The 12,909-nt window shown below is 38.0% G+C and overlaps 1 protein-coding gene across 1 annotated transcript in view; it reads left to right on the plus strand.

The window, feature by feature from the left end:
- The window catches only part of SPAG17 (sperm associated antigen 17), a 264,380-nt gene that overhangs the window by 128,376 nt on the left and 123,095 nt on the right, over nucleotides 1–12,909 (plus strand). The window contains exons 14-15 of the mRNA XM_078154933.1: nucleotides 2,598–2,837; nucleotides 3,620–3,853. Coding sequence (XP_078011059.1) covers nucleotides 2,598–2,837; nucleotides 3,620–3,853 — 474 coding nt within the window. The remainder of the gene's footprint in view (nucleotides 1–2,597; nucleotides 2,838–3,619; nucleotides 3,854–12,909) is intronic.

The raw sequence follows: 12,909 nt of genomic DNA on the forward strand, positions 1-12,909 counted from the left end.
TATTTTCTGGGTTTTCAGAGGTTGATAGGGGAGAGTGAGAGCAACTACCTTTTCACTCCACCATCTTGGCTTCCAGAAGCGGAAGTCCAAATTATGTGTCTTTTAATGTAGCTCAAGATTATATTCATTTTTTTGGCTTCTGTCTCATGCTGCTGATTCATGTTGGGCTGATGGCTTATAGCCCCTTCCTCCTCTGTCTCCTAGATATTTTTCAAATAAACCACTAACATGCCTCCCCTATCTTGTATTTGTGATGTTCTTTTTTCTTCAACTGATGTAAGAGTTCAATATAAATAAATAAATAAATATATATATATATATATATATATATATATATATATATATATATATATATATATATATTTCTATCTGATTTGTCCCAGTATTCTAGCCTATTAAGATTTCTTCAGATCCTTACTACCCTATGGTGATCTCTCTCAGATTTTTGTGTCATCTGTAAATCTGATCACTATACCATCTATCCTTTTATCAAAGTCATGGATAACAATATTGAATAATATAGAACCAAGTACAAATCCTTGGGGCCCTCTACTTGAGATCTCTTTCCAACCATTAGTGATGACTCTTGGGGTCCAGTCATTAAACCAGTTTTCAGTCCAACAAATTGTACTGTCATCTAGCTGACAACTCTCCAACTTTTCTCTAAGAACCACATGACTTTATTGTGTGTTTTGCTGAACTCTAGGCAAACAATATCTATGATATTCTCTTAATCTAACATTTTGGTGACCATATGAAAAAGAAAATTCTGAAATGACTTGTTCCTGATGAAGCAATGCTGGTTCTTTTTGATCACTGGCTTCTTTTCCAGATGTTCACTGATTCTTTAATGATACATTCCAGAAAAAATTTAGGCCACCTAGGTAGCACAGTGGATAGAGTTCCTGAAGTCAAGAAGAACTCATCCCCCTCTGTCTCCTGGGGTTTTTTCAAACAAACCAGCCCCAGCCATTTTCTAGCTGTGTTACCCTGGGCAAGTCATTTAGCCCTGTTTGCTTTAGTTCCTCATTTGTAAAATGAGCTGGAGAAAGAAATAGCAAACTGCTCCAGTATCTTTGCCAAGAAAACCCAAATGGGGTCACAAAGAGTTGAATACAACTGAAACAATGAAATTATGAGAATTTTTTCCCCAGAAATCAAAGCCAAGCTCACTGACTGGTTTTCATAGTTCTCTTGCCTTTTTGGAGGGGGGAGAATTGAGATATCTGCTATTTCACAGGTCTGTGGCACCCCTCCCATGCTTCACAACCTTTTTAATCTAACCAACTCTAGCACATTCTGAGTTTCCTCCCACCTTCCCTTCTTTCAGTTTCATTTCACACCTTTGTATGCATCTTCTGCTCCCTAGCCTTGCTTTCATCATCTGGACATCTCTTTTTAAACCCTAAGTTGGATTAGAGAGTTCCCTATGTATCCACACCAGTCTCTTCACACTCTCTCATCCCTTTGCTGCTCGATAGACTTGTTTTCATTTGTATCTTCAGAATTTCATTCTTGAAAACTCCTCACCCTTCCTAGGCTAAGTTCTTTTGTAAAATCCCAGTTTCTTCTGAAAGGAGAATGACACTAATCAATAAAATAAGAATCATAGGGTTTTAGAGTTAGTAAGAATCTTAGCAATATTAGGATCCAACTCCATTTTACAGACAAAGAAACAGACAGGATGATAGACTTTGGAGATCATAGTATTTCACTGATATTCTGTTAATGGCATCTAGGTGGTTTGGAGGAGGGGAGAAGAAGGAACAAGCTCTTTTTAAGCATCTACTATGTGCCAGGCACTGTGTGAAGTGCTTTACAAATATCACATTTAATCTTTACAATAACCCTGAGAGGTAAGTGCTGTCATCCCTATCTTACAATTAAGGAAACTGAAGCAGAGCAAAGTTAAGTTATTTGTCTGAGGGCACACAGCTAGTAAGCATCTGAGGCCAGATCTGAGTCTTTCACACTCCATGCCCAGCACTCTATCCACTGTGACACCTAAGTGCAAAACATTGGACCTGAAGTCAGACCTGAGTTTAAATCCTGCCTTAGACATTTTAAAGCCGTGTGACCCTAGGTAAGTCCCTTAACCTCTCTTTGTCTCAGTTTCCCCATCTTATACATGGGGGTAATAATAGCACTTACCTCCCAGGATTTGGGGGAGGCTCAGATAAGATATATTTATAAAGCACTTCACAAACCTTGAAGTGCTATATAAATGCTAGCTTTTATTATTATTATTATAGGTACCTAGAGTTTATTAACTTGTCAGGTAATTTGGAGACAAGGTATTGACAAAATAAATTTTAATTAATATAGATAGCTCCTTGATTATCAGATATTTGGAGCAGGATTTTAACATTTACAAACTTTAAAAAAAAATTTCCCCTTATTGGTTTAAGACCCTGAGTTTAAAGTTGGAGATGCCAATTGGTTGTGCCTTCAAGAAAATCCTGATTACCCTTTGCTGCCTTGACCCTTTCCTCCCAAGGCTTGGGGCTCACACAGCATATTTGGCTGTCTTCACTTTTGCCTTTGGTTGGGCTATAAAGGTGGCCTTCATTTCCCACATGTCTTTGACTCTCTTATAGAACTCCTGAGCTGGAATGAAGTCGAAAGAGCCTTCAAAGTCTTTACTTTTGAATGCCTGAAATTAACTGAAGTAGATGATTCCGGAAAACTGAAGCCTTCCAGAACTGATGGTGGATCTGATTCTGAAGTATTTTACATCCCATGGGACAATCCTGCCAGATTTGCTAAGCAAATAAGACAGCAGCATCTTATGAGAAAGAGTACAGAGGAAAAAGCGACTATGCCAACTGTGGGATCAGGTAACATTTCATCAAAAGGATGAAAAACATTCCTGATTTTTATCATCACTATTTTCCCCCAGTGTTGGATGTCATGAGCATTGAGGTGTTTAATTTAGAGTCAAGACACCTGAGTTTGAATCTTTCCATTTGCTAGATAGATGACCATGGAGAAGCCACATGGTGTCTCTGACCCTTAGTGTCTTTATCTGTAAAATGGAGAAAATAACATTTGCATGATTATCTCTGATTTAGATAGCACTTAAACTATGCAAAGTGCATTACATATACAATCTCATTCAAACCTCTCAACAACACTGTGAAGTAGGTGCAAAATATGGGTGGGTAAATGTTTAACAGTTAGTTCTCAAAACAAGGATAATAGCACCAGCACATATTTTTCAGTTTAATCTGCATCGTTAACATTTTCCCCTCACTTTCTTAAGTGTAAAAAATCAAAAAAGCAATAAATTTATAGCATTCATGATTTCTGGGGTGTCATTGCTGACATTAAATTTAGCAGTCTACTCTTGGGTCAGTAACCCTCCAAGTAGATGGCACTTATCATCTCCACTTTACAGATGAGAGAATTGAATCTCCCAGAAGTTGGGTGACTTGCCCATGGTCACAGAGTTAGCAAGGGACTGAGGTGAGATTTGAACCCAGCTGTTTCAGATGCTAAATCTACATTCCTATTCACTCTGCCATAAGGAAGGAATTTTGTAAACATTTAAGAATTACATAAATGTGAGCTGTTATGACATCTCTTGATTTGTGTTTCTGTTGAATAAAATCACCTCCAGAAAATAAACTGAAGTTTCCGGAAGAAGACTGGCCGAAGAGTTCAAAGGAAATAATTGGCATGGAGCAACCCAAGGAAATTAAGATAATATCAGTCCTCTCTGCTTCCCAAAAACCAACCCACATGAGCACTATGAAAACAACTGAGGAAAACAGGACCATATCCCAGCCTGAAAATAAAAAACAATTAGAGCAAGAGTCTAGCATCAAGCAGCAGATGAAATCAAAATCCACAGGTAAATAAAAGCAGGGCACAGGGGAGGCTTCACAAAAATGATTAAGAAAGCTATAGGTGTGTCCTGATTTTTAGAGTTAGTTTCATAAATTGTCAAACCTTAAGCCTTGGGAAAGACTTCAGAGATTATCAATTACCAACCCCTTCTGAAGCATGAACCCAATTCCTGACATATGATAAAGGTATGACCCTCATCTATTCTTTCCTTGAGTAATTACAGTAATGGGGAACTGAGTAGCTGAAAAGGCAAACCACACCATTTCTAGGTAGCTCTTCGTTAAGAAGCACACCCTTATATTGAGACAAAATCTCTGATTACCAAAACTTCTATCCATTTTTCCTATTTCTCCCCTCTGGTGTCAAGCACAATAAGCATAATCCCACTTCTGTGTGACTGTTCTTCAGGTATTGAAAGAGTAGAGATCCAATCCCTAAAGAGCATTGGTATCAAAGATGTGGGTTCAAATCCTTTCTCTGCCACCTAAGCATATGGCCTTGGTTTCATTCTGAGCTTTAATTTCTTTATCTGTGAATTGGAGATAATATTTGCCCTGCCTGTTTTATAAAAATAATGAGGAAGATGCTAAACTGGAAAATATCACGCTAATGTGAGCTATTTTCATTTTAAATCCCCTCACTAGCACTAATGCTCTCTTAAATGTAAGAGGGGTGTTGCAATATGCAACACTGCAAACTATTCAACTTATAAAACTAAGATGTTCAGTGGAAACAGGTATGTGTCATTAGAAAGGGAACAAGCATTTATTAAGCTCTTATTATGTGCCAGGCACTGTGTTAAGCATTCTACAACTATATCACTTGATCCTCACAGCAACTCTGGGAGGTAGGTATTATTATTATCATCCCTATTTTACAGATGGAGAAACTGAAGCAAACAGAGGCCCAGTGTCAAAAGCTGGAAAGTATTCGAGGCCATATTTGAACCTGTGTATTTCTGACTCCAGCTCAGCACTCCACCCACTACACCACCTAGCTGCCTCATTATCACAGAAATGCAGTCTACTCACTACTATTGAATCATAAATCAGGAAATTCTTCTTCAGTGCAGATTTAGTAAAATGAAATGCTAATAGACAAATGAAAAACTATTTCTGAAAAGAAATGCTTAGGGGTACATCCTAAGCATCCTACATCCTTAGGAGTAGATCAGTAAAGATTCAATTCTCCTTCCTATAGTTTCTCTATCTACGTGAAGTATTCAGTACTGCACAATGGCTCTGAAGTGCTTTAAGATACCCATATACATTGGACAATTCAACTATATTCAATGTGTTATACTTAGTAAGGTAGGAAAGTAGAATAATGTACATTAGATGATTTTCAATGGCAAAAACTATTAGCTCAAACAAACAAACAAACAAAAAAGGCTTTTTGGTTAACCCTGCATGAACTAGAGCATTCAATTATCCAGAACACCTCATTCTTCAAGCAATATAATTGATAAAGCCTTCCCTCTATGCAGTAATAGTGACAGGAAAATACATTTACTGGAGAAACTTCTGGCTAAGAGAGGTGAAGTCAAGCTCTGGCAATTCAAGGCTTTCCCAGTATGTAGTGTACTACTAAATATGCAGCCCCATATGTTCCTTGGAAGTCACCATTTGAACCAGGGTTTTTGTTTCCTCCTTCCTTTCAGGTCTAAACCACCTTACTTAGTTCTGAAAACCAGTGATTCTAAAAACCAGTAACTGTCACCAAGTGTTATGGAATAGGGTCTCTATAAAGATAGGAAATGTGGATGATCTTGAGGGGTGGAGGCCAATGAGAACTGAGTGGCTTCTTTTGTCTTTGATTATCTTCAGAAGGTGATTTTGAAGTCTTATACAAAAGAGGTAGTGTGGTATAATGGATAGGGTTCTGGTCTTAGAGGCAGGAAGTCTTGGGTACACGTGCTTCCTCTGACTTTGTGACCCTGGGCAAATAAATCATTTAACTTGTAAGTACCCTGGGCAACTATCTGAGATGCAGAGATGGTGCCAACCTACATTGGTTTGAAAAAAAAAAGGCATTCCTCATCAGAAAACCTCATAGCTTCTTTCAAGTTCATATCTCACCTATGTATTTGTGTACATGTTTTATCTTATTAACATGTAAATTCCTTGACAGCAAGGACTTCTTAAGTTTTTATGTGCCTCGAGTGGTGCCTTGTACAAAGAGGGGCCTAATAAATAATTTTAAAAATGAATTACATATAGATATCCTTCCCTTTTGACCTTTAGAATATTATATAACACTAGATCTTTCGGGGCACAGAGTGATGTGTGACCCTTTTAGTGAATGATGATTGTAAATGTGGCCCCAGAGTCAATGTAACTGATCTTATAACTATTAACTGGAAGATTTCCCAAGGAGAAAAGAGCTTAGATTATGTACTGAGACCACAAAGGACTTTTTTCAAGGGAAAAAACCCTTGGGGATTGTAAAGTGTGTGGGAGCTAGATAGGTCTTCACAAGTGCTTTCTAGACAAGAAAAGCGACCAGCCCTATGACTCTTTGGGAATGAGGCAGTCAAAAAACAACTATAAAGCACTGTGTTGTAGGCACTGTACAAAGCACTAGAGACAGATGCCAAGAAAAGTAAAAACATGGTCCCTGACCTTGAGGAGCTCAGGTCCTAATGGAGAAGACAAAATGCAAATAGCTATGTACATATAAGATTTGTGGAGGAGAGATGGAAGATGATCCCAGAGGGATATATTTGGGGGGGGTCCCCAATGTAGGTAACCAAATAAGAGGCTATTGTGATAGTCTGGGCAAGAGGTGATAAGGGCCTGACCATTATCATAGGTCAAGACTGTGTGAATGGAGAGAAGGGGACAAATACAAGAGATATTGGGGAAATAAATGAGTAAGATTTAACAACTGATTGGATGCAAGGAATGATAGAGAGGGAACAGACAAGTGATGTGGGAGGCTGGGAGGATACTATATAAATCTTCAGAAATGGAGAAATTTGGAAGGGGATATCTTTTAACATAATGAAGTCCATTTTTGACATATTGAATTTGAGACTGGAGATGTTTAAAAGTAACTTGATAATATAGAAATGGAGTTCAAGAGAGAAGTGAGAGTTAGAGATAGATGATAGATAGATAGATAGATAGATAGATAGATAGATAGATAGATAGATAGATAGATAGATAGATGGAGGGGAGAGAGAGAGAGAGAGAGAGAGAGAGAGAGAGAGAGAGAGAGAGAGAGAGAGAGAGAGAGAGAGAGAGATTTAAGTATCACATGCATAGAGATGATCATTCAACCCATTGGAGCTGAAGCTGATGAAATCAGCAAGGGAGAGAGCAGAGACAGAAGAAAAGAAGGACCCAGGACAAGACTTTAAATCCACACTTAATAGGCAGCCAGAACAAGATGACCTAGCAAAAAAAAGGATGAGAAGTGATAAAACAGGTAAGGATAAATCCAAAAAAAGGCTAGTGATCCAGAAGCCAAGGAAAGGAGAGAGTGTCTAGGAGGAAGGGATGGTCAATAGTGTCAAAAATTTTAGAGATGTCAAAAAAATGAAGACTAAGAAGAAAGTCATTGGATATAACAAATGACAAATCATTGTCTTAGAGAGAGTAGGCTCAACTATGTGGAGGGGTTAGAAGCCAGATTACCACCGGCTGAGGAATGAGGGAAAGATAAGAAAGTTAGGCAATGAGAGAAAATGATTTTGTTTTGTTTTCCTAAGAATTTGTCCATGAAAGGGAGAAGAGAAGTAGTAACAAAAAAAAAAATTGGGACAATGGCAGAGTCAAGTACAGGTTTATTAAAGATAAAAAAAGACTTACATATGTTTGTAGGTGATGGGGTAAGGCAATCTTCCTCTCCCTCTCTGTCTCTCTCTCTGTTTCTCTGTCTTTGTCTCTCTGTCTCTGTCTCTCTGTCTCTGTCTCTGTCTCTCTCCCCTCCAAATCACCCCTCTATTATAGCCCTACATATATGGTTCCATTGGGTTTAGTCCTAGGGAGAGTGTGGCCTCTAATGTTAGGAGTTAGCCTCCCCTTTCTCGCACTCTTTAGCTCAATAGAATCTGTCCCTAGTGCCCTGGGGATATTTGATTAAGGCTTAAACTTTCTGCTCATATGCAGAACTTCCCCAAAAAAGGGAGGCGAGGGATTTAGTGAAAAAAAAAAAGTATGTCAAGGTAGGACATGAATCAGGTGTCTCTAGGACAAATCACTTTCAACCTTGCTCCTTCATCATGCCTATAACTTGGATGAGATGGGAGTCAAGAACCCTCTCCCTTCTGGTATTGTGGGGGACCATTTGACCTTAGCATCTCTCTTGCCATTGCATCTCAAAGTCCTCTGCATTTACCAACTACCCTTCCTTTATGCCTTTCAGGCCCCTAATAGTGTTATCTGACCTACTTACATGATCTGAGAAACCTTGGGCTTCCTTAGCTGCCCAGGTGATGTACCTTTAGGACTCCAAGGCTTTTCCATCTGCCTTGCAACTGATTTTTTTTAACATGTTGTCTTCCATAATTTGCATGAGCTCCTTAAGAGCTCATCTCGATTTTTCTGTTTGTATTCCCAGTGCTTAGGCACAGTGCTTGGCACATAGTAGGAAGGAAGGTCACAAACATTTAGTAAGCTCCTTCTAAGTTCCAGGCCCCGGGCTAAGTGCTTTACAACCCTAGGAGGTAGGGGCTATTAGGTCTCCATTTCACAGTTGAGGAAACTGAGGCAGAAGGAGGTGAAATGACTTGTCCGGAGTCACATAGCTGAGAAATGTCTGAAATCAAATTTGAACTCAAGTCTTGTCCCCAGGCCCAGGACTTTAAGCACTGTGCTTTCTCTCTGTCTCTAGTAAACATAGTAAGCACTAAATAAATTCTCGTTCATTCATTCATAGATTTAGAGCTAAGAGGGACATTGGAGGCCATGTAGCCCAACTCTTTCATTTTACAGATGAGAAAACTGAGATCAAGTGAGTTTAATTGACTTAGCCAGGGTTGCACAAGTAATCATCCTCAAAGATTGGATCTAAACCCAGATCCTCTGGCTACAGAGCCAATCATCTTTCAGAACATTCATAAATATGTGCTTGACAGAAACAAGTTTAATTGAAACTCGTAACTTCTTTGATACGCTCCTGGGAGGTTGATGTTTAAACCTCATATAAACATAAGACATTTTTCAAGATTGCTAGGTGGGCTTTCTGTAGTTCAACTCAATTCTACATTGTCCTTCTCACAATAGAATGTTTTCTGGCCATCCAGACCAAGACCAGGACTCATCCTTTTGTTGGCAATCATCTTCTCCAAGAGCCGTAATTACTAGGGACTCTTCTTTTTACCACCAAAGGGCACACAATGACTAAATCCCTCAAACTCACAAGGAGGTCTGCAAGCCTAGACATGGCCATTTTAGGATCTGTACTCATTCACTTATGATCAGGAAAGAAAAAACACAGAAGACATATCGAAGGATCGAGCCATGTCCTGCTGCCATTTAGAAAGTTTAATAACAGTGGAAGTTTTCTTGGCAATTGCTAAATTCCCTTCCCCAAACAACTGTTGCCACCTGGTGGCCTAACCATGTGACTGGGTGTCACTGAAGTCGCTGATTGACAGTGGTCTCGCCGAGGGTCACTTTAGTTGTCAGTGCTGAAGTGTTCATTAATCTCCTGAACCCATGACTTAGAGATAGCTCAATGCAATTAAGATATCTTGAAGATATGACAGATTTGAAAGACAGCTCATCCTTTGGGTTTTGCTGTAGCTGTTCAGAGAATAAAAAATTTGCTTTCTTTAACTGCCCATTATGTATTTTTACCATTCCTAGATTCCATTGACTACAATGGCAGAAATTCTTTTAAAATAATTTTATTGTGAACTAATTAACAATATCAATAAATACAAGAAAAACAAAATGAAAAAAATAAATCTCTAGGATTAGAATTAATTATATACAAAGAAAAATAAGTCTTTTTAAGAAAAGATTTTTTAAGAAAAAAATATTTTGTGTCCCCTTCTGATAACTTTTTCTGCCTTAAAAGTTTTTTTTTTTTAAATAAAAGCATATTACAACAGATTTGTAGCTGAAAGAAAGGTTATAGCATGTGTTATACAACCTCCTCATTTTACTGCTGAGGAAACTGAAACCCAGAGAAGTTAAGTAATTTGCTCAAGATCACACAAGTGGCAAATAGCAGAGCCACATTTTTCCGAGGTCCTCTGACTCTAAATCCAGCATTATTTCAACTGTACAAAGCTGCCTTCCCAATCAAGCTGGTCATCAATCAATGAAATTTTGGGGCACAGAAACATTGTATCTGTATTATGTGTATTTATATTTATATGTGTATATACATATACACATATAATGTATAGTAGTAGTACATATAGCTAGTCTCTGTGCACGTATGTATATATGCATGCTTTGTGTATATATGTATATGTATACATATATGCATACACTATGTATATATTACTATTCAGTTTAAAACTTCACTAAGACTTTTGGGACATCCAGGATATATAGTATATATGCTGCTATATAAAATTTAGATATGTAGTACTATACATGGTCACTCTTTTGCAGTGGTGTCTTTGCAAAGTGCCTTCATCACAACAATGCTCTGAAGTAGGTAGTATCTGTATTGTTATCATCCCCATTTTATGGATAAGAACTAGAGAATAAGTGATTTGTCCATGTTCAGGTAGCCATTAAATGTCTTAGGTGGGATGTGAACCCAGCATTCTGTGACATGACAGACTTCTTCCTCTTTTGTTACCTCCAAGGTAAAATAGATTAGGAAAGCTGGTTTTTCTTCCAGAGGGATGAGAATGAATTCATTTCTTGAAGTGTGAAAACTACCAGTTCACACTGTTCATAACTTATGCCTCTGAAAGAAGAAATCAGAGAGAAAGGAAAGCTTCTTTCTCATTGTCCCATTAAATAATGGTTTCAGGGTACACCTTCTTCTGACAAAATGACTAGCACACAATTTTCAGAATATATTTTGTGAAAGGTAGAGGATTTTTGTCTTTCCTTTGGATTCTGAGACTCAGGAGGGGAGTATCAAATCTCCTAGAAATCTGGCAAACCACAGAACAGATGAATTTTTATTCCACAAATTTCATGTCAATTGCTCCAAGGGCTCATGGGATGTTGAGGTCTATTTAAAGTTGTAGTTGGATTCAGTTTTTTCTTGGGTGGATGGATTTATATATACAGCAAACTGAAATTTGTTTTATAGCATTGACCTGAGTTAAAAATGGAACCTCACCAGCTCAAAAGAAAAAAAAAGTTAGAGCTTAGTTAATAAAAGTTCAGGGTCGTTATGGTCTCCAGAGAAGAAAAAAAGTTGGCACTTGCATGACAGTTGTAACCATCAACACCCTTAGAAAGCCTAAAGAGTGGTCCTCTATGGTAACAAAGGGAACATTTAATCATTGTACATTCCCTCTTTAGGTTCTTTGCCCCCTATGTATATGCCTGCACCATGGCTCTGAAAAAGAAGGGCACCTTCTATCCAAGTTTAATGTGAAATATCTGGTTGTTGTCTTAACTGGTGGGTGATAACATGGCACTACAGTCACAAATTTGTTCATCTGGACCAGTAAATTTTGCTTTGTTTCATGACCATAGCTGACATACTTTATACCTCTCAGCTCTCTTGTAAATGCACAATCTTTGAGGGAAGAGAATAGAGTTTCCAAACTGCAGGCTGGTGAGTTTGACTTCAATTCTAGCAGAATCTTAGAAGGAAGTATCAAATGAATCGGAGTGAACATCTCATATAGGAAACAGAAAAAACAAATGGCGAGGTTAGGAGTAGACCTGCACTTTCATTAACAAAGGAAACTGCTATAGAGGAAGAAATTCCCTCTATCAATGTAGGGAGGCTTTACTTTACTTCAATTTGTGGTCTTAAAAAGCTGACCAGAGTCACTTGGGACTTGAACCCTCATGTTCCTGGCTCAGAGGCCAGCTTTCTATCCATTACACTAGATAAGTGGCACAGCTCTGCCTGGAAGAAGGATGACCTGAGTTCAAATGTGACCTCTGACACTTAGTCATACTAGCTGTGTGACCTTGGGCAAGCCACTTAACATCCTTTTGCCTCAGTTTCCTCAAGTGTAAAATGGGGATAACAATAGCAACTTCCTCCCAGGGTTGTTGTGAGGATTAAATGAGATATTTGTAAAGCACTTCATATGGTGCCTGGCTCATAAAGGCTTCTAATAAATACTTGTTTCTTTCCTTCCTCCCTGCACTGTACTATCCCCCTGGCAAAAAGCTAACATGGATTTATCAACCGTAGGTCATGCCAGATTCATTTCCTTTCTTGACAAGTAGAGTGGACACTGAATCGGGGATTAGTACAGATATAGTTTACCTAGATTTTTTTGGCAAAGGATTTGACAAAGTCTTTCATGTTACCCTTGTAGACAAAAATAGAGACAGATGGTAATACAATTAGGTAGATGAGGAAAATTTTAAATGACCAAATAAGTTGATGTCAACATGGGAAGAGGAGTGAAGTGCCCTCAGGGATCTGTGCTTGGCCCTGTGCTGCTTAAGATTTCAATCAATAATTTTGATAGAGTTATATGACACATTTATCAAATTTACATATGACCCAAATTTGGAAGAGCTAGATAACATGTTGTGTGACAGAGTCAGGATCCCAAAAGATCTTGACAGGATAGAGCATTAGGCCACATCTTGGTAAATGGAACTAAAAATTATGAAAACAAGTTTATTTTATCTTATTTTTTAACAAGATTTAAGTTATAATGACTAATTTTTAGAATGAATACAGAATGAATCATGTCAAATTGGAAGGGACGCTTGCTTAGTTTTTCCCATAAAATTATATGACAGCATGATAAGATAAAATGTAATGAGAATAAAAGTAAAGTCTTACAATTAAATTCAAAATGTAAACTTTCTAAGTACATGATGGAGGACATGCAACTAGACAACAGTTTGTCTGTAGCTTATCTATAAGGGGAGATTTTCTTTCTTTTTTAATTTTTAAACATTTTTATTTAAAGTTTTGAGTTCTAAACTCCATCCCTCC

This window comes from Phascolarctos cinereus, unplaced genomic scaffold (assembly GCF_003287225.1).
Source record: "Phascolarctos cinereus isolate Bilbo 61053 unplaced genomic scaffold, phaCin_HiC Scaffold_5;HRSCAF=322, whole genome shotgun sequence".
NCBI classification, from domain to species: Eukaryota; Metazoa; Chordata; class Mammalia; order Diprotodontia; family Phascolarctidae; genus Phascolarctos; species Phascolarctos cinereus.